This window comes from Cheilinus undulatus, linkage group 1 (assembly GCF_018320785.1).
Source record: "Cheilinus undulatus linkage group 1, ASM1832078v1, whole genome shotgun sequence".
NCBI classification, from domain to species: Eukaryota; Metazoa; Chordata; class Actinopteri; order Labriformes; family Labridae; genus Cheilinus; species Cheilinus undulatus.
The window spans coordinates 159,528-187,500 of NC_054865.1; the positions used below are offsets into that span (position 1 = coordinate 159,528).

General features: G+C 47.8%; 1 protein-coding gene across 3 annotated transcripts in view; it reads right to left on the bottom strand.

Moving 5' to 3' along the window:
* iqgap1 (IQ motif containing GTPase activating protein 1) overlaps window positions 1-27,973 on the bottom strand; it is a 93,757-nt gene that overhangs the window by 47,629 nt on the left and 18,155 nt on the right. For all 3 annotated transcript variants that reach the window (XM_041789263.1, XM_041789282.1, XM_041789272.1), the window contains 8 exons: window positions 24,134-24,297; window positions 22,093-22,253; window positions 20,755-20,879; window positions 20,508-20,671; window positions 14,555-14,645; window positions 14,303-14,470; window positions 1,419-1,561; window positions 1,075-1,245 (listed from right to left, as the gene is read on the bottom strand). In XM_041789263.1, coding sequence (XP_041645197.1) covers window positions 1,075-1,245; window positions 1,419-1,561; window positions 14,303-14,470; window positions 14,555-14,645; window positions 20,508-20,671; window positions 20,755-20,879; window positions 22,093-22,253; window positions 24,134-24,297 — 1,187 coding nt within the window. The remainder of the gene's footprint in view (window positions 1-1,074; window positions 1,246-1,418; window positions 1,562-14,302; window positions 14,471-14,554; window positions 14,646-20,507; window positions 20,672-20,754; window positions 20,880-22,092; window positions 22,254-24,133; window positions 24,298-27,973) is intronic.

The window sequence follows — 27,973 nt, forward strand, 5'->3', positions numbered from 1 at the left end:
GCTGGTCCAGACACAAGGGGGGGACTGCGGACGTCATGGACAGACCAGGAGGAGACCTCAGATCTGAATGTCTGACCCCCTCTACCAGACTGTCTGAGTCCACCTCTGTACCCTCAGACCACAAGACCTGAGCTGATTCCTATTCCCCACCAGTCTGGTTCTGATACAGGTTTCTCATCAGTCTGGTTCTGATACAGGTTTCTCATCAGTCTGGTTCTGGTCCAAATGTATCATCAGTCTGGTTCTGGTCCAAATGTATCATCAGTCTGGTTCTGGTCCAGGTTTCTCAGCAGTCTGGTTCTGGTCCAAATGTATCATCAGTCTGGTTCTGATCCAGAACCGGTCTATCATTAATATGGTTCTAAACTAGATCTAGCATTAATATGGTTTTGATCCAGGTTTCTTAGCAGTCTGGTTCTGGTCCAAGTTTATCATCAGTCTGCTTCTGATCCAGGTTTCTCATCAGTCTGGTTCTGATCCAGGTCTATCATTAATATGGTTCTAAAATAGATCTAGCATTAATATGGTTTTGATCCAGGTTTCTCAGCAGTCTGGTTCTGATCCAAGTTTATCAGCAGTCTGGATCTGGTCCAGGTTTCTCAGCGGTCTGGTTCTGATCCAGGTTTCTTAGCAGTCTGGTTCTGGTCCAAGTTTATCATCAGTCTGCTTCTGATCCAGGTTTCTCATCAGTCTGGTTCTGGTCCAGGTTTCTCAGCAGTCTGGTGCTGATCCAGGTTTATCATCAGTCTGGTTCTGGTCCAGGTTTCTTATTAGTCTGGTGCTGATCCAGGTTTCTCATCAGTCTGGTTCTGGTCCAGGTTTCTCATCAGTCTGGTTCTGATCCAGGTCTATCACCAGTCTGCTTCTGATCCAGGGTTATCATTAGATCTGATCCAGGTCTATCATCAGTCTGGTTCTGATCCAGGTCTATCATTAATATGGTTCTGAACCAGGTCTATCATTACTATGGCTCTGAACCAGGTCTTTAACTTATATGGTTATGATCTAGGTCTTTGGTTCTATCACTGCTCTAAATGTTTCCGTGACGTATCTAAGTGATCAGGGTCTACCTACCTGGATCCTGGTGACAGCTGGTTCTTGGGTTTTCAAGAAGTCCATCCGCTCCTTAAGGTTTTTTCTCACCAGGTAACCACGGCAACGAGCCTGAAGCTTGGTGATCAGGGTCTCATTGGCCAACCAGAGCTGCTCTCTGTTATAGGCTGAGGTTACCCCGGAAACCACCGCCTAAAGGATGGCAAAAGAGACAGGTCATTGACTAGTGATTGTCCAGACAGATTACTGACGAATAAATGATTAGTGATCAATCAGGGGGATACAAGATGAGTTATTGATTTATTGATTGCTGATGAATAAACTGTTGTTTAAATAGTTATTGACATTTTTCAGGCTCTACCCACCTGGATGTCTTCCTTATTGAGCTGGGTGTTGTTTGGGATGAAGCCCTCAGGCTCTGCCCACGTCCCCTCCCTGGTGTTCAGGTTGTAGTAATAATGGTGTCCTCCCTTCACCCAGTGCTCCACCCACTCACTGCCGTTATCACCTGGAAGCATACAGGTCATTAGAGCGCCCCAATGTGACAGACGGGTCATTAGAGCGCCATGAGACAGACGGGTCATTAGAGCGCCATGAGACAGACGGGTCATTAGAGCGCCATGAGACAGACGGGTCATTAGAGCGCCATGAGACAGACAGGTCATTAGAGCGCCACCATGAGACAGACGGGTCATTAGAGTGCCATGAGACAGACGGGTCATTAGAGTGCCATGAGACAGACGGGTCATTAGAGCGCCATGAGACAGATGGGTCATTAGAGCGCCATGAGACAGACGGGTCATTAGAGCGCCACCATGAGACAGACGGGTCATTAGAGCGCCATGAGACAGACAGGTCATTAGAGCGCCACTATGAGACAGACGGGTCATTAGAGCGCCACCATGAGACAGACGGGTCATTAGAGCGCCACTATGAGACAGACGGGTCATTAGAGCACTGAATGAGTCAGACGGGTCATTAGAGTGCCACCATGAGACAGACGGGTCATTAGAGCGCCACCATGAGACAGACGGGTCATTAGAGCGCCACTATGAGACAGACGGGTCATTAGAGCGCCACCATGAGACAGACGGGTCATTAGAGCGCCATGAGACAGACGGGTCATTAGAGCGCCATGAGACAGATGGGTCATTAGAGCGCCATAGGACAGACGGGTCATTAGAGCGCCATGAGACAGACGGGTCATTAGAGCGCCACCATGAGACAGACGAGTCATTAGAGCGCCATGAGACAGACAGGTCATTAGAGTGCAACCATGAGACAGACGGGTCATTAGAGCGCCATGAGAAAGACAGGTCATGAAAAACGCGCCACCATGAGACAGACAGGTCGTTAGAGCGCCATGAGACAGACAGGTCATTAGATCGCCACTATGAGACAGACGGGTCATTAGAGCGCCATGAGACAGACGGGTCATTAGAGCGCCACCATGAGACAGACGAGTCATTAGAGCACCATGAGACATACAGGTCATTAGAGTGCAACCATGAGACAGACGGGTCATTAGAGCGCCATGAGAAAGACAGGTCATGAAAAACGCGCCACCATGAGACAGACAGGTCGTTAGAGCGCCATGAGACAGACGGGTCATTAGAGCTCCATGAGACAGACGGGTCATTAGAGCGCCATGAGACAGACAGGTCATTAGAGTGCCACCATGAGACAGACGGGTCATTAGAGCGCCATGAGACAGACGGGTTATTAGAGTGCCATGAGACAGAAGGGTCATTAGAGCGCGCCATGAGACAGGCGGGTCATTAGGCGCCATGAGACAGAGGGTCATTAGAGCGCCATGAGACAGGCGGGTCATTAGAGCACCACCATGAGACAGGCGGGTCATGAGGCGCCATGAGACAGACAGGTCATTAGAGCGCCATGAGAAAGGCGCGCCACCATGAGACAGACAGGTCGTTAGAGCGCCATGAGACAGACGGGTCATTAGAGCTCCATGAGACAGACGGGTCATTAGAGCGCCATGAGACAGACAGGTCATTAGAGTGCCACCATGAGACAGACGGGTCATTAGAGCGCCATGAGACAGACGGGTCATTAGAGCGCCATGAGACAGACGGGTCATTAGAGCGCCATGAGACAGACGGGTCATTAGAGCACCACCATGAGACAGACGGGTCATGAGAGCGCCATGAGACAGACAGGTCATTAGAGCGCCATGAGAAAGACAGGTCATGAAAAACGCGCCACCATGAGACAGACAGGTCGTTAGAGCGCCATGAGACAGACGGGTCATTAGAGCGCCATGAGACAGACGGGTCATTAGAGCGCCGTGAGACAGACGGGTCATGAGAGCGCCATGAGACAGACAGGTCATTAGAGCGCCACTATGAGACAGACGGGTCATGAGAGCGCCATGAGACAGACGGGTCATTAGAGCGCCACTATGAGACAGACGGGTCATGAGAGCGCCATGAGACAGACGGGTCATTAGAGTGCCACCATGAGACAGACGGGTCATGAGAGCGCCATGAGACAGACAGGTCATTAGAGCGCCACTATGAGACAGACGGGTCATGAGAGCGCCATGAGACAGACGGGTCATTAGAGTGCCACCATGAGACAGACGGGTCATTAGAGCTCCATGAGACAGACGGGTTATTAGAGCGCCATGAGACAGACGGGTCATTAGAGCGCCATGAGACAGACAGGTCATTAGAGCGCCATGAGACAGACGGGTCATTAGAGCGCCATGAGACAGACGGGTCATTAGAGCACCACCATGAGACAGACGGGTCATGAGAGCGCCATGAGACAGACAGGTCATTAGAGCGCCACTATGAGACAGACGGGTCATGAGAGCGCCATGAGACAGGCAGGTCATTAGGCGCCACCATGAGACAGGCGGGTCATTAGGCGCCATGAGACAGACGGGTCATTAGAGTGCCACCATGAGACAGACGGGTCATTAGAGCGCCACCATGAGACAGACGGGTCATTAGAGCACCACCATGAGACAGACGGGTCATGAGAGCGCCATGAGACAGACAGGTCATTAGAGTGCCACCATGAGACAGACGGGTCATTAGAGCGCCACCATGAGACAGACGGGTCATTAGAGCGCCACCATGAGACAGACGGGTCATTAGAGCGCCATGAGACAGACGGGTCATTAAAGCCCCATGAGACAGACGGGTCATTAGAGTGCCATGAGACAGACGGGTCATTAGAGCGCCATGAGACAGACGGGTCATTAGAGCGCCATGAGACAGATGTGTCATTAGAGCGCCATGAGACAGACGGGTCATTAGAGCGCCATGAGACGGACAGGTCATTTTTAGCGCCATGAGACAGACGGGTCATTTTTAGCGCCATGAGACAGACGGGTCATTTTTAGCGCCATGAGACAGACGGGTCATTAGAGCGCCATGAGACAGATGGGTCATTAGAGCGCCATGAGACAGACAGGTCCTTAGGCGCCATGAGACAGGCGGGTCATTAGGCGCCATGAGACAGACAGGTCATTAGGAGCGCCACCATGAGACAGGCGGGTCATTAGGCGCGCCAATGAGACAGACGGGTCATTAGAGCGCCACCATGAGACAAACGGGTCATTAGAGCACCATGAGACAGACAGGTCATAGGAGCGCCACCATGAGACAGACGGGTCATTAGAGCGCCACCATGAGACAGACGGGTCATTAGAGCGCCACCATGAGACAGACGGGTCATTAGAGCGCCATGAGACAGACGGGTCATAGGAGCGCCACCATGAGACAGACCGGTCTTTAGAGCGCCACCATGAGACAAACGGGTCATTAGAGCACCATGAGACAGACAGGTCATAGGAGCGCCACCATGAGACAGACGGGTCTTTAGAGCGCCATGAGACAGACGGGTCATTAGGGCGCCATGAGACAGACAGGTCATGAAAAACGCGCCACCATGAGACAGACGGGTCATTAGAGCGCCATGAGACAGACGGGTCATTAGAGCGCCATGAGACAGACGGGTCATTAGAGCGCCATGAGACAGACGGGTCATTAGAGCGCCATGAGACAGACGGGTCATTAGAGCGCCACCATGAGACAGACGGGTCATTAGAGCGCCATGAGACAGACGGGTCATTAGAGCGCCATGAGACAGACAGGTCATTAAAACGCGCCACCATGAGACAGACGGGTCATTAGAGCGCCAAGAGACAGACGGGTCATTTGGACGGGTCATTAGAGCGCCATGAGACAGACGGGTCATTAGAGCGCCATGAGACAGACGGGTCATTAGAGCTCCATGAGACAGACGGGTTATTAGAGCGCCATGAGACAGACGGGTCATTAGAGCGCCACTATGAGACAGACGGGTCATTAGAGCGCCACCATGAGACAGACGGGTCATTAGAGCGCCATGAGACAGACGGGTCATTAGAGCGCCATGAGACAGATGGGTCATTAGAGCGCCATAGGACAGACGGGTCATTAGAGCGCCATGAGACAGACGGGTCATTAGAGCGCCACCATGAGACAGACGAGTCATTAGAGCGCCATGAGACAGACAGGTCATTAGAGTGCAACCATGAGACAGACGGGTCATTAGAGCGCCATGAGAAAGACAGGTCATGAAAAACGCGCCACCATGAGACAGACAGGTCGTTAGAGCGCCATGAGACAGACAGGTCATTAGATCGCCACTATGAGACAGACGGGTCATTAGAGCGCCATGAGACAGACAGGTCATTAGAGTGCCACCATGAGACAGACGGGTCATTAGAGCGCCATGAGACAGACGGGTTATTAGAGTGCCATGAGACAGACGGGTCATTAGAGCGCCATGAGACAGACGGGTCATTAGAGCGCCATGAGACAGACGGGTCATTAGAGCGCCATGAGACAGACGGGTCATTAGAGCACCACCATGAGACAGACGGGTCATGAGAGCGCCATGAGACAGACAGGTCATTAGAGCGCCATGAGAAAGACAGGTCATGAAAAACGCGCCACCATGAGACAGACAGGTCGTTAGAGCGCCATGAGACAGACGGGTCATTAGAGCGCCATGAGACAGACGGGTCATTAGAGCGCCATGAGACAGACAGGTCATTAGAGTGCCACCATGAGACAGACGGGTCATTAGAGCGCCATGAGACAGACGGGTCATTAGAGCGCCATGAGACAGACGGGTCATTAGAGCGCCATGAGACAGACGGGTCATTAGAGCACCACCATGAGACAGACGGGTCATGAGAGGTCCTTGAGAACTACCGCTCATGATTATAGCGCCACCATGAGACAGACAGGTCTTTAGAGCGCCATGAGACAGACGGGTCATTAGAGCGCCATGAGACAGACGGGTCATTAGAGCGCCGTGAGACAGACGGGTCATGAGAGCGCCATGAGACAGACAGGTCATTAGAGCGCCACTATGAGACAGACGGGTCATGAGCGCCATGAGACAGACGGGTCATTAGAGCGCCACTATGAGACAGACGGGTCATGAGAGCGCCATGAGACAGACGGGTCATTAGAGTGCCACCATGAGACAGACGGGTCATGAGAGCGCCATGAGACAGACAGGTCATTAGAGCGCCACTATGAGACAGACGGGTCATGAGAGCGCCATGAGACAGACGGGTCATTAGAGTGCCACCATGAGACAGACGGGTCATTAGAGCTCCATGAGACAGACGGGTTATTAGAGCGCCATGAGACAGACGGGTCATTAGAGCGCCATGAGACAGACGGGTCATTAGAGCGCCATGAGACAGACGGGTCATTAGAGCGCCATGAGACAGACGGGTCATTAGAGCACCACCATGAGACAGACGGGTCATGAGAGCGCCATGAGACAGACAGGTCATTAGAGCGCCACTATGAGACAGACGGGTCATGAGAGCGCCATGAGACAGACGGGTCATTAGAGTGCCACCATGAGACAGACGGGTCATTAGAGCGCCATGAGACAGACGGGTCATTAGAGTGCCACCATGAGACAGACGGGTCATTAGAGCGCCACCATGAGACAGACGGGTCATTAGAGCGCCACCATGAGACAGACGGGTCATTAGAGCGCCATGAGACAGACAGGTCATAAGAGTGCCACTATGAGACAGACGGGTCATTAGAGCGCCACCATGAGACAGACGGGTCATTAGAGCGCCACCATGAGACAGACGGGTCATTAGAGCGCCATGAGACAGACGGGTCATTAAAGCCCCATGAGACAGACGGGTCATTAGAGTGCCATGAGACAGACGGGTCATTAGAGCGCCATGAGACAGACGGGTCATTAGAGCGCCATGAGACAGATGTGTCATTAGAGCGCCATGAGACAGACGGGTCATTAGAGCGCCATGAGACGGACAGGTCATTTTTAGCGCCATGAGACAGACGGGTCATTTTTAGCGCCATGAGACAGACGGGTCATTTTTAGCGCCATGAGACAGACGGGTCATTAGAGCGCCATGAGACAGATGGGTCATTAGAGCGCCATGAGACAGACAGGTCCTTTTTAGCGCCATGAGACAGACGGGTCATTAGAGCGCCATGAGACAGACAGGTCATAGGAGCGCCACCATGAGACAGACGGGTCATTAGAGCGCCCCAATGAGACAGACGGGTCATTAGAGCGCCACCATGAGACAAACGGGTCATTAGAGCACCATGAGACAGACAGGTCATAGGAGCGCCACCATGAGACAGACGGGTCATTAGCGCCACCATGAGACAGAGGGTCATTAGGCGCCACCATGAGACAGGCGGGTCATTAGAGCGCCATGAGACAGGCGGGTCATTAGGAGCGCCACCATGAGACAGGCGGGTCATTAGAGCGCCCCAATGAGACAGGCGGGTCATTAGGCGCCATGAGAAAGACAGGTCATTAAGCGCGCCACCATGAGACAGCGGGTCTTTAGAGCGCCATGAGACAGACGGGTCATTAGAGCGCCATGAAAAGCAGCGCGCCACCATGAGACAGGCGGGTCTTTAGGGCGCCATGAGACAGACGGGTCATTAGTGCGCCATGAGACAGACAGGTCATTAGAGCGCCATGAGACAGGCGGGTCATTAGAGCGCCATGAGACAGGCGGGTCATTAGGCGCCACCATGAGACAGGCGGGTCATTAGGCGCCATGAGACAGGCGGGTCATTAGAGCGCCATGAGACAGACGCCACCATGAGACAGGCGGGTCATTAGGCGCGCCATGAGACAGGCGGGTCTTTAGGCGCCATGAGGCGGGCGGGTCATTAGAGCGCCATGAGACAGGCGGGTCATTAGGCGCCATGAGACAGGCGGGTCATTAGAGCTCCATGAGACAGGCGGGTTATTAGGCGCCATGAGACAGGCGGGTCATTAGGCGCCATGAGACAGGCGGGTCATTAGGCGCCATGAGACAGGCGGGTCATTAGGCGCCATGAGACAGGCGGTCATTAGAGCACCACCATGAGACAGGCGGGTCATGAGGCGCCATGAGACAGACAGGTCATTAGGCGCCACTATGAGACAGGCGGGTCAGGCGCCATGAGACAGGCGGGTCATTAGAGTGCCACCATGAGACAGGCGGGTCATTAGGCGCGCCATGAGACAGACGGGTCATTTGAGTGCCACCATGAGACAGACGGGTCAGTTGAGCGCCACCATGAGACCGTCGGGTCATTCGAGCGCCACCATGAGACAGGCGGGTCATTAGGGCGCCATGAGACAGACAGGTCATAAGAGTGCCACTATGAGACAGACGGGTCATTAGAGCGCCACCATGAGACAGACGGGTCATTAGAGCGCCACCATGAGACAGACGGGTCATTAGAGCGCCATGAGACAGACGGGTCATTAAAGCCCCATGAGACAGACGGGTCATTAGAGTGCCATGAGACAGACGGGTCATTAGAGCGCCATGAGACAGACGGGTCATTAGAGCGCCATGAGACAGATGTGTCATTAGAGCGCCATGAGACAGACAGGTCATTAGAGCGCCATGAGACGGACAGGTCATTTTTAGCGCCATGAGACAGACGGGTCATTTTTAGCGCCATGAGACAGACGGGTCATTTTTAGCGCCATGAGACAGACGGGTCATTAGAGCGCCATGAGACAGACAGGTCATAGGAGCGCCACCATGAGACAGACGGGTCATTAGAGCGCCCCAATGAGACAGACGGGTCATTAGAGCGCCACCATGAGACAAACGGGTCATTAGAGCACCATGAGACAGACAGGTCATAGGAGCGCCACCATGAGACAGACGGGTCATTAGAGCGCCACCATGAGACAGACGGGTCATTAGAGCGCCATGAGACAGACGGGTCATAGGAGCGCCACCATGAGACAGACGGGTCATTAGAGCGCCCCAATGAGACAGACGGGTCATTAGAGCGCCATGAGAAAGACAGGTCATTAAAACGCGCCACCATGAGACACACGGGTCTTTAGAGCGCCATGAGACAGACGGGTCATTAGGGCGCCATGAGACAGACAGGTCATGAAAAACGCGCCACCATGAGACAGACGGGTCATTAGAGCGCCATGAGACAGACGGGTCATTAGAGCGCCATGAGACAGACGGGTCTTTAGAGCGCCATGAGACGGACGGGTCATTAGAGCGCCATGAGACAGACGGGTCATTAGAGCGCCATGAGACAGACGGGTCATTAGAGCTCCATGAGACAGACGGGTTATTAGAGCGCCATGAGACAGACGGGTCATTAGAGCGCCATGAGACAGACGGGTCATTAGAGCGCCATGAGACAGACGGGTCATTAGAGCGCCATGAGACAGACGCGTCATGAGAGCACCACCATGAGACAGACGGGTCATGAGAGCGCCATGAGACAGACAGGTCATTAGAGCGCCACTATGAGACAGACGGGTCATGAGAGCGCCATGAGACAGACGGGTCATTAGAGTGCCACCATGAGACAGACGGGTCATTAGAGCGCCATGAGACAGACGGGTCATTAGAGTGCCACCATGAGACAGACGGGTCATTAGAGCGCCACCATGAGACAGACGGGTCATTAGAGCGCCACCATGAGACAGACGGGTCATTAGAGCGCCATGAGACAGACAGGTCATAAGAGTGCCACTATGAGACAGACGGGTCATTAGAGTGCCATGAGACAGACGGGTCATTAGAGCGCCATGAGACAGACGGGTCATTAGAGCGCCATGAGACAGATGTGTCATTAGAGCGCCATGAGACAGACGGGTCATTAGAGCGCCATGAGACGGACAGGTCATTTTTAGCGCCATGAGACAGACGGGTCATTTTTAGCGCCATGAGACAGACGGGTCATTTTTAGCGCCATGAGACAGACGGGTCATTAGAGCGCCATGAGACAGATGGGTCATTAGAGCGCCATGAGACAGACAGGTCCTTTTTAGCGCCATGAGACAGACGGGTCATTAGAGCGCCATGAGACAGACAGGTCATAGGAGCGCCACCATGAGACAGACGGGTCATTAGAGCGCCCCAATGAGACAGACGGGTCATTAGAGCGCCACCATGAGACAAACGGGTCATTAGAGCACCATGAGACAGACAGGTCATAGGAGCGCCACCATGAGACAGACGGGTCTTTAGAGCGCCATGAGACAGACGGGTCATTAGGGCGCCATGAGACAGACAGGTCATGAAAAACGCGCCACCATGAGACAGACGGGTCATTAGAGCGCCATGAGACAGACGGGTCATTAGAGCGCCATGAGACAGACGGGTCATTAGAGCGCCATGAGACGGACGGGTCATTAGAGCGCCATGAGACAGGCGGGTCATTAGATCGCCACTATGAGACAGACGGGTCATTAGAGCGCCATGAGACAGACGGGTCATTAGAGCGCCATGAGACAGACAGGTCATTAGAGTGCCACCATGAGACAGACGGGTCATTAGAGCGCCATGAGACAGACGGGTCATTAGAGCGCCATGAGACGGACGGGTCATTAGAGCGCCATGAGACAGACGGGTCATTAGAGCGCCATGAGACAGACGGGTCATTAGAGCGCCATGAGACAGACGGGTCATTAGAGCGCCATGAGACAGACGGGTCATTAGAGCGCCATGAGACAGACAGGTCATTAAAACGCGCCACCATGAGACAGACGGGTCATTAGAGCGCCATGAGACAGACGGGTCTTTAGAGCGCCATGAGACAGACGGGTCATTAGAGCGCCATGAGACAGACGGGTCATTAGAGCGCCATGAGACAGACGGGTCATTAGAGCGCCATGAGACAGACGGGTCATTAGAGCGCCATGAGACAGACGGGTCATTAGAGCGCCATGAGACAGACAGGTCATTAAAACGCGCCACCATGAGACAGACGGGTCATTAGAGCGCCATGAGACAGACGGGTCTTTAGAGCGCCATGAGACAGACGGGTCATTAGAGTGCCATGAGACAGACGGGTCATTAGAGCGCCATGAGACAGACGGGTCATTAGAGCGCCATGAGACAGACGGGTCATTAGAGCGCCATGAGACAGACGGGTCATTAGAGCGCCATGAGACAGATGGGTCATTAGAGCGCCATGAGACAGACAGGTCCTTTTTAGCGCCATGAGACAGACGGGTCATTAGAGCGCCATGAGACAGACAGGTCATAGGAGCGCCACCATGAGACAGACGGGTCATTAGAGCGCCCCAATGAGACAGACGGGTCATTAGAGCGCCACCATGAGACAGACGGGTCATTAGAGCGCCATGAGACAGACGGGTCATAGGAGCGCCACCATGAGACAGACGGGTCATTAGAGCGCCCCAATGAGACAGACGGGTCATTAGAGCGCCATGAGAAAGACAGGTCATTAAAACGCGCCACCATGAGACACACGGGTCTTTAGAGCGCCATGAGACAGACGGGTCATTAGGGCGCCATGAGACAGACAGGTCATGAAAAACGCGCCACCATGAGACAGACGGGTCATTAGAGCGCCATGAGACAGACGGGTCATTAGAGCGCCATGAGACAGACGGGTCATTAGAGCGCCATGAGACGGACGGGTCATTAGAGCGCCATGAGACAGACGGGTCATTAGAGCGCCACCATGAGACAGACGGGTCATTAGAGCGCCATGAGACAGACGGGTCATTAGAGCGCCATGAGACAGACAGGTCATTAAAACGCGCCACCATGAGACAGACGGGTCATTAGAGCGCCATGAGACAGACGGGTCTTTAGAGCGCCATGAGACGGACGGGTCATTAGAGCGCCATGAGACAGACGGGTCATTAGAGCGCCATGAGACAGACGGGTCATTAGAGCGCCATGAGACAGACGGGTCATTAGAGCGCCATGAGACAGACAGGTCATTAGAGCGCCACCATGAGACAGACGGGTCATTAGAGCGCCATGAGACAGACGGGTCATTAGAGCGCCATGAGACAGACAGGTCATTAAAACGCGCCACCATGAGACAGACGGGTCATTAGAGCGCCATGAGACAGACGGGTCTTTAGAGCGCCATGAGACGGACGGGTCATTAGAGTGCCATGAGACAGACGGGTCATTAGAGCGCCATGAGACAGACGGGTCATTAGAGCGCCATGAGACAGACGGGTCATTAGAGCGCCATGAGACAGACGGGTCATTAGAGCATCATGAGACAGACAGGTCATTAGAGCGCCATGAAACAGACGGGTCATTAGAGCGCCATGAGACAGACGGGTCATTAGAGCGCCACTATGAGACAGACGGGTCATTAGAGCGCCACTATGAGACAGACGGGTCATTAGAGCGCCATGAGACAGACGGGTCATTAGAGCGCCACTATGAGACAGAGGGGTCATTAGAGCGCCATGAGACAGACGGGTCATTAGAGCGCCATGAGACAGACGGGTCATTAGAGCGCCACTATGAGACAGACGGGTCATTAGAGCGCCATGAGACAGACGGGTCATTAGAGCGCCATGAGACAGACAGGTAATTTTTAGCGCCATGAGACAGACGGGTCATTAGAGCGCCATGAGACAGACAGGTCATTAGAGCGCCATGAGACAGACAGGTAATTTTTAGCGCCATGAGACAGACGGGTCATTAGAGCGCCATGAGACAGATGGGTCATTAGAGCGCCATGAGACAGACGGGTCATTAGAGCATCATGAGACAGACAGGTCATTAGAGCGCCATGAAACAAAAGGGTCATTAGAGCGCCATGAGACAGACGGGTCATTAGAGCGCCACTATGAGACAGACGGGTCATTAGAGCGCCACCATGAGACAGGCGGGTCATTAGAGCGCCATGAGACAGGCGGGTCATTAGAGCGCCATATGAGACAGACGGGTCATTAGCGCGCCACCATGAGACAGGCGGGTCATTAGAGCGCCATGAGACAGACGGGTCTTTAGAGCGCCACTGATGAGACAGAGGGGTCATTAGAGCGCCATGAGACAGACGGGTCATTAGGCGCCATGAGACAGACGGTCATTAGAGCGCCACTGAGACAGACGGGTCATTAGAGCGCCATGAGACAGACAGGTCATTAGCGCCACCATGAGACGGACGGGTCATTAGAGCGCCATGAGACAGACGGGTCATTAGAGCGCCATGAGACAGACGGGTCATTAGAGTGCCACTATGAGACAGACGGGTCATTAGAGCGCCATGAGACAGACGGGTCATTAGAGCGCCACTATGAGACAGACGGGTCATTAGAGCGCCATGAGACAGACGGGTCATTAGAGCGCCATGAGACAGATGGGTCATTAGAGCGCCATGAGACAGACGGGTCATTAGAGCATCATGAGACAGACAGGTCATTAGAGCGCCATGAAACAAAAGGGTCATTAGAGCGCCATGAGACAGACGGGTCATTAGAGCGCCACTATGAGACAGACGGGTCATTAGAGCGCCACTATGAGACAGACGGGTCATTAGAGCGCCATGAGACAGACGGGTCATTAGAGCGCCACTATGAGACAGACGGGTCATTAGAGCGCCACTATGAGACAGACGGGTCATTAGAGCGCCATGAGACAGACGGGTCATTAGAGCGCCACTATGAGACAGAGGGGTCATTAGAGCGCCATGAGACAGACGGGTCATTAGAGCGCCATGAGACAGACGGGTCATTAGAGCGCCACTATGAGACAGACGGGTCATTAGAGCGCCATGAGACAGACGGGTCATTAGAGCGCCATGAGACAGACGGGTCATTAGAGCGCCATGAGACAGACGGGTCATTAGAGCGCCATGAGACAGACGGGTCATTAGAGTGCCACTATGAGACAGACGGGTCATTAGAGCACTGAATGAGTCAGAGATATGTAAAAGTTAATGCTGGTCTTCACCGTCTTTCTTCTTCTCTTCCTTCTTGGCCACTAGGTCTTCCTGGTAGGTCTGAGCACACTCTGAGGTGACTCCATACAGTCCAGTTGCCGGGTTCCTCAGAGCCTGGAGAGTCTGAGCCGAATCGCCAGAATCCACGGCCTCGTTGACAGCCTGGATGGACTGAGAGACTGAACACAGAAACACAAACTCAATCAGTATTTTAATGTTTAACTTTATGATTCTAATTAACAGTGATGGTGGTGGGCTCTTACACTGCATGGCCTCCTGAGTCTCCTGATTTGCTCTCAGGATGGCGTTCTGGATTTCATCCAACCAAAGCACAGCTGACGGATCATTGGTCTCCTGAAGAACAAACATATGAAACAGGTCGTTTTCTGTTGTAGTGTAAGTTGGCTGTAGGCAGAGGGCGCTGTCTATCCATCACATAGAGAGGAGGCTGGTGAAACAGGAAACCTGAACCTCCAACGCAACCCTCCCTCCATGAGAACCACCCTCTTCTCCTGCTGCAGGGGGAAAGAGAGAGTCAGAGGGTGTGGGTGGAGGGAGAGACTGGAGAAAGGATTCAGAGTGTTAATGACATGTTAGAATCACAGGAAGAGGAAGTGAAAGCTCAGAGCCATCGAGGTTCCTCTCAATCAAATTTTTAACTTCCTCTGAAACAGCGAAGAACAACGCGCTGTGTATCCAAACTTCCCTGTCTTCAACTACTAAATCTGAAACTGTCCAGATTCTGGACCTTCATAAGAGACAACTTCTGGGTTCTGAAGGATAAACAAATCACTCTGAAGGAGAATCTGTTAATATGGAGACCATAAACAGAGAGAACACGATCCACCATAACACCGGCCAGCAAGAGAAGAACCCGCCTATTAGAGAACAAGCATGTATGTCTATGTTCCAGCTGTGTTCTAACTGGGCTCTAAATTCTGGTTGTATTCAAAGATCTAGACACATTCTATGTCCAATTTGTGGCCTCTGTTCCAGCTGTGTGCTATGATCCAGCTGTGTTCTAGTTATTTTCTATTACCCAGCTGTGTTCTATGATCCAGCTGTGTTCTAGTTATGTTCTATTATCCAGCTGTGTTCTATGATCCAGCTGTGTTCTATTCTATCATCCAGCTGTGTTCTATGCTCCAGCTGTGCTCTATGATCCAGCTGTGTTCTATGTTCTAGTTATGTTCTATCGTCCAGCTGTGTTCTATGATCCAGCTGTGTTCTATGTTCTAGTTATGTTCTATCGTCCAGCTGTGCTCTATGATCCAGCTGTGTTCTATGTTCAAGTTATGTTCTATCGTCCAGCTGTGTTCTATTCTATCATCCAGCTGTGTTCTACCATCCAGCTGTGTTCTATTCTATCATCCAGCTGTGTTCTATTCTATCATCCAGCTGTGCTCTATGATCCAGCTGTGTTCTATTCTATCATCCAGCTGTGTTCTACCATCCAGCTGTGTTCTATTCTATCATCCAGCTGTGTTCTGTGCTCCAGCTGTGTTCTATTCTATCACCCAGCTGTGTTCTACCATCCAGCTGTGTTCTATTCTATCATCCAGCTGTGTTCTACCATCCAGCTGTGTTACATTCTATCATCCAGCTGTGTTCTATTCTATCATCCAGCTGTGTTCTACCATCCAGCTGTGTTACATTCTATCATCCAGCTGTGTTCTACCATCCAGCTGTGTTCTATTCTATCATCCAGCTGTGTTCTATTCTATCATCCAGCTGTGCTCTATGATCCAGCTGTGTTCTATTCTATCATCCAGCTGTGTTCTACCATCCAGCTGTGTTACATTCTATCATCCAGCTGTGTTCTATTCTATCATCCAGCTGTGTTCTACCATCCAGCTGTGTTACATTCTATCATCCAGCTGTGTTCTATTCTATCATCCAGCTGTGTTCTACCATCCAGCTGTGTTCTATTCTATCATCCAGCTGTGTTCTATTCTATCATCCAGCTGTGCTCTATGATCCAGCTGTGTTCTATTCTATCATCCAGCTGTGCTCTATGATCCAGCTGTGTTCTATTCTATCATCCAGCTGTGCTCTATGATCCAGCTGTGTTCTATTCTATCATCCAGCTGTGTTCTATGCTCCAGCTGTGTTCTATTCTATCATCCAGCTGTGTTCTACCATCCAGCTGTGTTCTACCATCCAGCTGTGTTCTATTCTATCATCCAGCTGTGTTCTATGCTCCAGCTGTGTTCTATTCTATCACCCAGCTGTGTTCTACCATCCAGCTGTGTTCTATTCTATCACCCAGCTGTGTTCTACCATCCAGCTGTGTTCTATTCTATCATCCAGCTGTGTTCTATGCTCCAGCTGTGTTCTATTCTATCATCCAGCTGTGTTCTATGCTCCAGCTGTGTTCTATTCTATCACCCAGCTGTGTTCTACCATCCAGCTGTGTTCTATTCTATCACCCAGCTGTGTTCTACCATCCAGCTGTGTTCTATTCTATCATCCAGCTGTGTTCTACCATCCAGCTGTGTTACATTCTATCATCCAGCTGTGTTCTATTCTATCATCCAGCTGTGTTCTACCATCCAGCTGTGTTACATTCTATCATCCAGCTGTGTTCTACCATCCAGCTGTGTTCTATTCTATCATCCAGCTGTGTTCTACCATCCAGCTGTGTTACATTCTATCATCCAGCTGTGTTCTACCATCCAGCTGTGTTACATTCTATCATCCAGCTGTGTTCTATTCTATCATCCAGCTGTGTTCTATTCTATCATCCAGCTGTGCTCTATGATCCAGCTGTGTTCTATTCTATCATCCAGCTGTGCTCTATGATCCAGCTGTGTTCTATTCTATCATCCAGCTGTGTTCTACCATCCAGCTGTGTTCTATTCTATCATCCAGCTGTGTTCTACCATCCAGCTGTGTTCTACCATCCAGCTGTGTTCTATTCTATCATCCAGCTGTGTTCTATGCTCCAGCTGTGTTCTATTCTATCATCCAGCTGTGTTCTACCATCCAGCTGTGTTACATTCTATCATCCAGCTGTGTTCTATGCTCCAGCTGTGTTCTATTCTATCATCCAGCTGTGTTCTACCATCCAGCTGTGTTCTATTCTATCATCCAGCTGTGTTCTACCATCCAGCTGTGTTCTATTCTATCATCCAGCTGTGTTCTACCATCCAGCTGTGTTCTATTCTATGATCCAGCTGTGTTCTATGATCCAGCTGTGTTCTATGTTCTAGTTACATTCTATCATCCAGCTGTGTTCTATTCTATCATCCAGCTGTGTTCTATGATCCAGCTGTGTTCTATTCTATCATCCAGCTGTGTTCTATGATCCAGCTGTGTTCTATGTTCTAGTTATGTTCTATCGTCCAGCTGTGTCCTATGATCCAGCTCTATGTTCTGAGAGTTATTGATCAGGTTTTTGGTGGTTCTGAAGTCTGCTCTGCTCTCCTGAAGGTGTTTCTTCCCATGCAGCACTAAAGCCAAACCCGACTCTAACCACTTCCTGTTATGAGCTCATCACCTAAAAAGGGTGGTGTGTGTTTTGGCTCATTAAACAGTGGTCAGCTTGTTGCCCTTTTATGGAAGCAGACGACTGGGTGACTGACTTCCTGCGTCTGTAAAATTTGAACAAAACACATTTGTTTTTGAGCTGATGAAGGATTTTATGAGAGAAGAACAAAATTAAGGTTTATTTACAGCTCAGGCAGGAAGTATTCAGAGCCTTTCTCTGTTCGCAGGTTTATGTCTCACCCCAGTCATGTACACTCAGAAGCCCATCATGGAAAAGTGAAAACAGAATTTTTGACATTTTTGTACATTAATGAATAAACCCTGACATCAGTATTCAGAGCCCTAACTGTAGATGTAGCTCAGGTTCCTCTGATCTGTGCTCAGATGTTTCTACACCTTCATGGAGTCCACCTATGCCAAATTCACCCAATGGGACATGGTCCTAAAGGGTCACACCGCTCTACAGGTATATCTCAAAAAATGAGAATATCATGAAAAAGTTGAATATTTTTTGTCACTCATTTCTGAAAGGTAAACCCATACATTATATAGACTCATCACTCATAGAGTGAAATATTTCAACCTTTATTTCTTGAAATGTTGATGATTATGGCTACAGATAAGAAAACCCAAAATTCAGTGTCTCAGAAAATTAGAATATTGTGAAAAAGTTCAACACTGGAAAGTCTTGACAGATGTCCAGAAGAAAGTCACTGACGCCCTCTACAAGGAGGGTAAGGTCAAAGGTCATCGCTAAAGAAGCTGCTTGTTCACAGAGTGCTGTATCCAGTCAGATTCATAGAAAGTTGAGTGAAGGTAGTGTGGTAGGAAAAGGAGCACCAGCATGAGGGAGAACCGCAGCCTGGAGAGGACTGGAGAGAAAAATCCATTCAAGAATCTGGGGGAGCTTCACAAGGAGTGGACTGAGGCTGGAGTCAGCACATCAAGAGCCCCTACGCACAGCCCAGTCCTAGACCTGGACTACAGCCCAGTCCTAGACCTGGACTACAGCCCAGTCCTAGACCTGAACTACAGACCAGTCCTAGACCTGGACTACAGACCAATCCTAGACATGGACTACAGACCAATCCTAGACCTGGACTACAGACCAATCCTAGACATGTTCTACAGACAAATCCTAGACCTGGACTACAGACCAGTCCTAGACCTGGACTACAAATGTGGCATTCATCGTGTCAAGCCACTCCTGAACCAGAGACCACGTCAGAAGAGTCTTACCTGGGCTGTGGAGAAAAAGAACTGGACTGTTGCTCAGTGGTCCAAAGTCCTCTTCTCAGATGAAAAGAGATCCAGGTCCCAGAGTCTGGAGGACGAGCGGAGAGGACCAGAATCCATGTTGCTTGAAGTCCAGTGTGAAGTTTCCACAGTCAGTGATCTGGGGTGCCATGGCATCTGCTGGTGTTGGTCCACTGTGTTTTATCAGGTCAAAGGTCAGCGCAGCCATCTACCAGGACATTTTAGAGACCTTCATGCTTCCTTCTGCTGACCAGCATCATGGAGATGCTGATTTCATTCTCCAGCAGGACTTGGCACCTGCCCACACTGCCAAAGGTACCAAAAGCTGCTTCAGTGACCATGGTGTTACTGTGACTCTGACCTGAACCCCATAGAGAATCTATGGAAGATGAGAGACACCAGACCCAACAATGCAGATGACCTGAAGGCCGCTATCAAAGCAACCTGGGCTTCATTGCACCTGAGCAGTGCCACAGGCTGATCGCCTCCATGCCACGCCGCACTGATGCAGTAATTCATGCAGAAGGAGGCCCAACCAAGTATTGATGCATAGAAATGAACAGACTTTTCAGAAGCCTGACATTTCTGTTAAAAACATCCTTTTTATTGATCTTATATAATATTCTCATTTTCTGAGACACTGGATTTTGGGTTTTCTTATCTGTAAGCCATAATCATCAACATTTCAAGAAATAAAGGCTTGAAACATTTCACTCTATGTGAAACGAGTCTACATAATGTATGGGTTTACCTTTCTGAAATGAATGAAGAAAAATATTTAATTTTTCAGCATATTTTAATTTTTTTTGAGATGTACCTGTATATCTGACTGAACTCCAGAGATCCTGGAGGAGATGGGATGAAGTTCCAGAAGGACAACCATCACTGCAGCCCCCCACTAATCTGGGCTCTGGACAGGAGAGATGAAGACTCTCCTCAGAGAAAAACACAAAAATGTCTAAAATGACATTTTTTCAAGCTAGGGGAGTGTAGCTGAATGAGAATAAGAAAGAAATTATATTACCAATTATAAACAATCCTGATGTGTTTATATCAGATTATAAACAATAATCATATGATGATTATAGTGTTTTAATAGAGTGATTAAGCCTGATGTGATCATGTCACCGATGTTCACAATGAGTTTTAGACAGAATTATAAATGTTTATTAATCAAAGCTCTGAATAAACAGAAAATAAAGTTGAGCTTTAAATACATAAGCATGCTTTCTCCTCTCTTGCCTTTATTGCATGCGTACACCATGTATATTTACTGTGTATTGCATGTCTTGTGTGTGTATTTTGTGTATTGCATGTCTTGTGTGTGTATTTGTGTATTGCATGTCTTGTGTGTGTATTTGTGTATTGCATGTCTTGTGTGTGTATTTGTGTATTGCATGTCTTGTGTGTGTATTGCATGTCTTGTGTGTGTATTGCATGTCTTGTGTGTGTATCTTGCATGTTACATACGTGTGCTTTCTCGCGCCGTGCCTCCAGCAGGATGTCACGGTAGTGTTGAGCCAAAGATGGGTCAACATCGGTGAGTTTGGCGGACGGGTTCTGCAGCATGGCGAGGGTCTTGTTGATGTCTCCTTCATCCAGAGCCTCGTTGATCAGACCAATCGCAGCGATACCTGCACAGACAGGCACACCTGATGTCACCCTCTCAGGTGTGTGAGTGCATGGTTTGTTGTGTCAGCATGTGGTTGTGTCTTACGCTCATGCTCCTCCAGCACGCTCTGGTTCACGGCATCGATGCATGCCTGGATGTCATTCCAGGTGAGATAGTCACTGCCCTGATCCCTCGCTGCAGCCTTCAGACGCATCAACTCATCCATGTACCTAGCACAGGTAAAGTGAGCACAGTGGAGTTAGAAACATTGTTAAAACAAGGAGCTCTGGCCAAGGCACAGCCCCTTCATGGCCCCAGGACAGCACTAGCAATGCCCCAGCATGGCCCCAGCACAGCCACAGCATGGCCCCAGCAATGCCCCAGCATGGCCCCAGGACAGCACTAGCAATGCCCCAGCATGGCCCCAGCACTGCCCCTGTATGACCGCAGCAATGCCACAGCACGGCCCCGGGACAGCACTAGCAATGCCCCAGCATGGCCCCAGCACAACCCCAGCACAGCCCCACCATGGCCCCAGGACAGCACAAGCAATGCCCCAGCATGGCCCCAGCACTGCCCCTGTATGACCGCAGCAATGCCCCAGCACGGCCCTAGCACTGCCCTGGTAGGCCTTAGCACTGCTCTAGCATTACCCAAGCAAAGCCCCACAGTTAGGGCACACTCACTGAAGGAAAAGGTAGGCAGTATCAAGGCACAAATGTTGATGAAGTGGGCCTCACCTAGACCTGACCTGGGCCTGATGTAGACCTAGCATGCCCTGGAACTGACATGGACCTGAGGTGGACTCGACAGCTAATAGATTGACCTGCCCTCTAAACTCGATGTAATATCAGACCTCAGATACAGAACGCAGGTCCTGGTCCACCATCAAATCTTTTAAATAAAACTCTGGTCCTGGTCCAGCATCAGACCTAAGAGACAGAACGCAGGTCCTGGTCCAGCATCAGACCTTATAAATGAAGCTCAGGTCCTAGTCAAGCATCAGACCTTGTGGTAATTAGAGGTCATTAATGATCCAGTCTCATGTTGATTGTTCTAGAATCTGCTGATAAGCAGAGTTGGTGTTAACAGGTCATCAGATCAGACCTCCTCGTCTCTTCTGCCCCACTGACTCTCTAACCTCAGTAATTAAGATAGTCAGATAAACCTGGACCATCTTCATTTAAAGTTCAAGTTTTCATAAAGCTATTCACATCCTCCCTCAGAGATCAACTTCATAAACTCTAACAGACGTCTTCAGTCATCTAACTGTCCCCTCTGATCTACAGATGGTTTAAATTTTTCTATGATCTTTCTCTCATCTCTATGTGTGTCCATACTCCCTCTGAGCATACTCGTCCTCTATTCAGCTGTATAGTGGAGTTTTGTTTGATTTATTGGTATTGTTACTGTTTGTTAATGTTTATTTTAGTGTCCAATCACCTCTGAGCATACTCGTCCTCCACGTTGCTCAGCCCAGTCACTGAGCTGCTCAGCTGTTTCCACAGCGCCGCCCGGTCCCCCACATCCATCGCCTCGTTCATCAGCACCACCGCAGACAGCATCTCCACTGCAACCAGCAGCTCAGGATGAGACAGCGCCCCCTGCAGGACAGATAAATATTGACACTGAGATCAGACAGAGCAGATGAAGAGCGGGAAAACCACACCATGAAGGGCTCAACTCAAACGTCACGGTCTGGATCCCACTGGGCCCAGGACCATGAATACAGATTAGATTCAGCAGTCTGTCCCTGATGTTGACTACCCTCTCCTCACCAGTCCCCCCCACTCTTCTAAAAGTTGTCAACTATGGACAACGATTCAGGAACAATGGAGAGGTAAAGTCTCCAAAACCCCCGGCTTTCTTAAAATGTTATTTTGTAAAGTACTTTGTGTGCTTTCTTGTCAGGGTCTTTCTGTGCAGAGTTTGCATGTTCTCCCTGTGCATGTGTGGGCTCTCTCCAGGTACTCCAGCTTCCTCCCACCACCAAAAACATGCTCACAAGGTTTATTGGTGACTCTAAATTGGCCGTAGCTGTGAGTGGGAGCAAGCCTGGTTGTCTGTTATATGTCAGCCCTGTGATTGACTGGTGATCAGTCCTGGGTGGGCCCCGCCTCTTGCCCAATGACAGCTGGGATAGGCTCCAGTCCCCTGCAGTATAGAAAATGGATGGATGGAAAGCACTTTGTGACTATAAGGTCTGTCTGTACCTCAGGGCTCTGTCATGTGACTGGTTATATTCAAATATATAGTGCCTAACAAATTCATTAGACCACCACCCAAAGTCAGGTTTCTGCCAGAGCTGCCCTAAATTAACAGCATTGGTGATTACCAAAGTCATTTTTATGTTTCTGCAATGGTTAATACACCAATATGTAGAAGCTCTTTGACCCAAATTATATTTTTAATGCTAAAATAGAATTATTATTGTTATCCATGAATTTTCAAATTTATTGATTTACCAAAAACTGAAAAAATAGTAAAGTACATTAATATTTCTTGATTAATATGTCAAACTATAGTTTTTTACTGTCATTCCTGAACAGAAAAATGAGTTTTAGTGGTTGAATGTTATGCTTGATTCATTTCTGACGTCTCAGAGAAGCCCAGTCAGCCGGCTCAAATTTGGGTATAAATAGGTGAATTCAGTTTGAAATTCCTCATTCCTGTTCAAAATGGTAAAACGTGGAGAGCTGACTGAAAATGAAAGAGTTTACATTAAAGCACTTCATGATGCTGGATGGTCTCTGAGACAGAGATGACAGCTGGTCAGGGTTATGTGTTTTTTTCTGTGTGTACCTCTGGGCTCTGTCATGTGGCTGTGGTTATATTTATATATGCTTATATATTTCTGTGTTTACCTCTGGGCTCTGTCATGTGGCTGTGGTTATATTTATATATGCTTATATATTTCTGTGTGTACCTCTGGGCTCTGTCATGTGGCTGTGGTTATATTTATATATGCTTATATATTTCTGTGTGTACCTCTGGGCTCTGTCATGTGGCTGTGGTTATATTTATATATGCTTATATATTTCTGTGTGTACCTCTGGGCTCTGTCATGTGGCTGTGGTTATATTTATATATGCTTATATATTTCTGTGTTTACCTCTGGGCTCTGTCATGTGGCTGTGGTTATATTTATATATGCTTATATATTTCTGTGTGTACCTCTGGGCTCTGTCATGTGGCTGTGGTTATATTTATATATGCTTATATATTTCTGTGTTTACCTCTGGGCTCTGTCATGTGGCTGTGGTTATATTTATATATGCTTATATATTTCTGTGTTTACCTCTGGGCTCTGTCATGTGGCTGTGGTTATATTTATATATGCTTATATATTTCTGTGTGTACCTCTGGGCTCTGTCATGTGGCTGTGGTTATATTTATATATGCTTATATATTTCTGTGTTTACCCCTGGGCTCTGTCATGTGGCTGTGGTTATATTTATATATGCTTATATATTTCTGTGTTTACCTCTGGGCTCTGCTGCTGCAGACTCAGTAATTCCCTTTGGTAAAGGTCTGCAGCAGACGGGTAAACTTCGGGCAGCTGAGCGTCAGGATTCATCAGCTCCTCAACGGTCTGCTCAGCCACACCAGCTCTGATCGCCTCATTGATCCTCTCCACTGCCTTCAGCACTGCACAGCAACACAGAGCACACATGAAAGATGTAATCAGATTAGCCTCGTCCACTTATATATACAGTTCATTATTGGTTCCTTTTAATGCGGTGGTTTTAACCGTTTTCATGAAATCAGACCTTTTGACACCTGTTTAACATGAAGGCAGCAAGGAACAGCCAACATTTTTGGTTGCTCTGGTTCCAGAAGTACACTTCTCTGCTAATATCCTTAGCTGATATTATTAACATTCATTTCATATACGTTTCCATATTAACATTCACTGATGAGTGTAAACTGTTCTAAAGAATGTTAACTAGGGCAGAGGGGCCCTCGCATCTAAGGCTGCAGCAGCACTGAAGGGCCCTCGCATCTAAGGCTGCAGCAGCACTGAAGGGCCCTCACATCTAAGGCTGCAGCAGCACTGAAGGGCCCTCGCATCTAAGGCTGCAGCAGCACTGAAGGGCCCTCGCATCTAAGGCTGCAGCAGCACTGAAGGGTGCTTAGGCCCTTAAACCTCAAACTGAAGACCAAGGATAGTAATGATTCTCTAGAGGCTCCCGGGACCTCACACCGAGGTCAGCACTAGGGCTCTGAAGGAACTGGACTCAAAGCACCTACGCTGACGTTAAAGTGTTCAGAGTGCAGGGGAGAATAAATGTTTCAATGGCAGTCTAGTTCTGGTACCTGGGATCATACTACAGTAACAAAAACTACATAAAAACTTTCTAACTAGTGTTAATGTCACCCTAACTAGTGTTCATGTTGTTCTAACTAGTGTTAATGTTGTTTTAACTAGTGTTAATGTCATCCTAACTAGTGTTAATATCATCCTAACTAGTGTTAATGTCATTCTAACTAGTTTTAATGTTGTTCTAACTAGTGTTAATGTCATCCTAACTAGTGTTAATATCATCCTAACTAGTGTTAATGTCATTCTAACTAGTGTTAATGTTGTTCTAACTAGTGTTAATGTCATCCTAACTAGTGTTAATATCATCCTAACTAGTGTTAATGTTGTTCTAACTAGTGTTAATGTTGTTCTAACTAGTGTTAATGTCATCCTAACTAGTGTTAATGTCGTTCTAACTAGTGTCAGTGTCATCCTAACTAGTGTTAATGTCGTTCTAACTAGTGTCAATGTCATCCTAACTAGTGTTAATGTTGTTCTAACTAGTGTTAATGTCATCCTAACTAGTGTTAATATCATCCTAACTAGTGTTAATGTTGTTCTTACTAGTGTTAATGTTGTTCTAACTAGTGTTAATGTTGTTCTAACTAGTGTTAATGTCATCCTAACTAGTGTTAATATCATCCTAACTAGTGTTAATGTGGTTCTAACTAGTGTTAATGTTGTTCTAACTAGTGTTAATGTTGTTCTAACTAGTGTTAATGTCATTCTAACTAGTGTTAATATCATCCTAACTAGTGTTAATGTCGTTCTAACTAGTGTTAATGTTGTTCTAACTAGTGTTAATGTTGTTCTAACTAGTGTCAATGTCATCCTAACTAGTGTTAATGTTGTTCTAACTAGTGTTAATGTCGTTCTAACTAGTGTTAATGTTGTTCTAACTAGTGTTAATGTCATTCTAACTAGTGTTAATATCATCCTAACTAGTGTTAATGTCTTTCTAACTAGTGTTAATGTTGTTCTAACTAGTGTTAATGTTGTTCTAACTAGTTTTAATGTTGTTCTAACTAGTGTTAATGTCATCCTAACTAGTGTTAATGTGGTTCTAACTAGTGTTAATGTTGTTTTAACTAGTGTTAATGTTGTTCTAACTAGTGTTAATGTCATCCTAACTAGTGTTAATGTCTCCCTAACTAGTGTTAATGTCGTTCTAACTAGTGTAAATGTCATTCTAACTAGTTTTAATGTTGTTCTAACTAGTGTTAATATCATCCTAACTAGTGTTAATATCATCCTAACTAGTGTAAATGTCATTCTAACTAGTTTTAATGTTGTTCTAACTAGTGTTAATGTCATCCTAACTAGTGTTAATATCATCCTAACTAGTGTTAATGTCGTTCTAACTAGTGATAATGTTGTTCTAACTAGTGTTAATGTTGTTCTAACTAGTGTTAATGTCATCCTAACTAGTGTTAATATCATCCTAACTAGTGTTAATGTTGTTCTAACTAGTGTTAATGTTGTTCTAACTAGTGTTAATGTCATCCTAACTAGTGTTAATGTCATCCTAACTAGTGTTAATATCATCCTAACTAGTGTTAATGTCGTTCTAACGAGTGTTAAAGTCATCCTGACTAGTGTTAATGTCGTTCTAACTAGTGTTAATGTTGTTCTAACTAGTGTTAATGTTGTTCTAACTAGTTCTAATGTTGTTCTAACTAGTGTTAATGTCTACCAACTAGTGTTAATGTTGTTCTAACTAGTTTTAATGTTGTTCTAACTAGTGTTAATGTTGTTCTAACTAGTGTTAATGTTGTTCTAACTAGTGTTAATGTTGTTCTATCTAGTGTTAATGTTGTTCTAACTAGTTTTAATGTTGTTCTAACTAGTTTTAATGTTGTTCTATCTAGTTTTAATGTTGTTCTAACTAGTGTTAATGTCATCCTAACTAGTGTTAATATCATCCTAACTAGTGTTAATGTCGTTCTAACGAGTGTTAAAGTCATCCTGACTAGTGTTAATGTCGTTCTAACTAGTGTTAATGTTGTTCTAACTAGTGTTAATGTTGTTCTAACTAGTGTTAATGTCTACCAACTAGTGTTAATGTTGTTCTAACTAGTTTTAATGTTGTCCTAACTAGTGTTAATGTTGTTCTAACTAGTTTTAATGTTGTTCTAACTAGTGTTAATGTTGTTCTAACTAGTTTTAATGTTGTTCTATCTAGTTTTAAGGTTGTTCTAACTAGTTTTAATGTTGTTCTATCTAGTTTTAATGTTGTTCTAACTAGTTTTAATGTTGTTCTATCTAGTGTTTATGTTGTTCTAAATAGTTTCAATGTTGTTCTAACTAGTGTTAATGTTGTTCTAACTAGTTTTAATGTTTTTCTAACTAGTTTTAATGTTACTCTATCTAGTGTTAATGTTGTTCTAACTAGTTTTAATGTTGTTCTAACTAGTGTTAATGTTGTTCTATCTAGTGTTAATGTTGTTCTAACTAGTTTTAATGTTGTTCTAACTAGTTTTAATGTTGTTCTATCTAGTTTTAATGTTGTTCTAACTAGTTAGGGGCTCGGGGCAATGACACGAGCCACGAGCCACTATTGTTCTTCCGTTTTCATCTTACGGACAAAAATTAGCCGCGGTACTCCTTCTAGGGCTTTGAGAAAACCCCTGCAAATTATACATCAAAACGTGTGGTTTGTTCCCGATCGGTGTGCTATGACTTTTCTAAGAGATTCGCCAGTTTTTTGCAAAGTTATTTGCAAAAAACTGCGAAAAATGTCCCATCTGAAATGAATGGGGAGAGAGACAATGAAACCCCCAAAATGGGGTTTTTTACCACCCCTACTGCTTTGCCATACTTTCACCTACAGAGATCATTCAAACTTTAAAACGCAGGTATTTTTGTCCTGTCTTCAGGAATGTCTTTGTTATGATGATGGGGTTTACGGTTTTCGATAGGCAAGTCTTCAAATCTCCTCTGCGTTGAGTGAAAATCATGAAAAATCACCCTGCTAGAGTGGGTGATGTCATCACCCCAGAGTGTGAGAGAGCCAACACATCA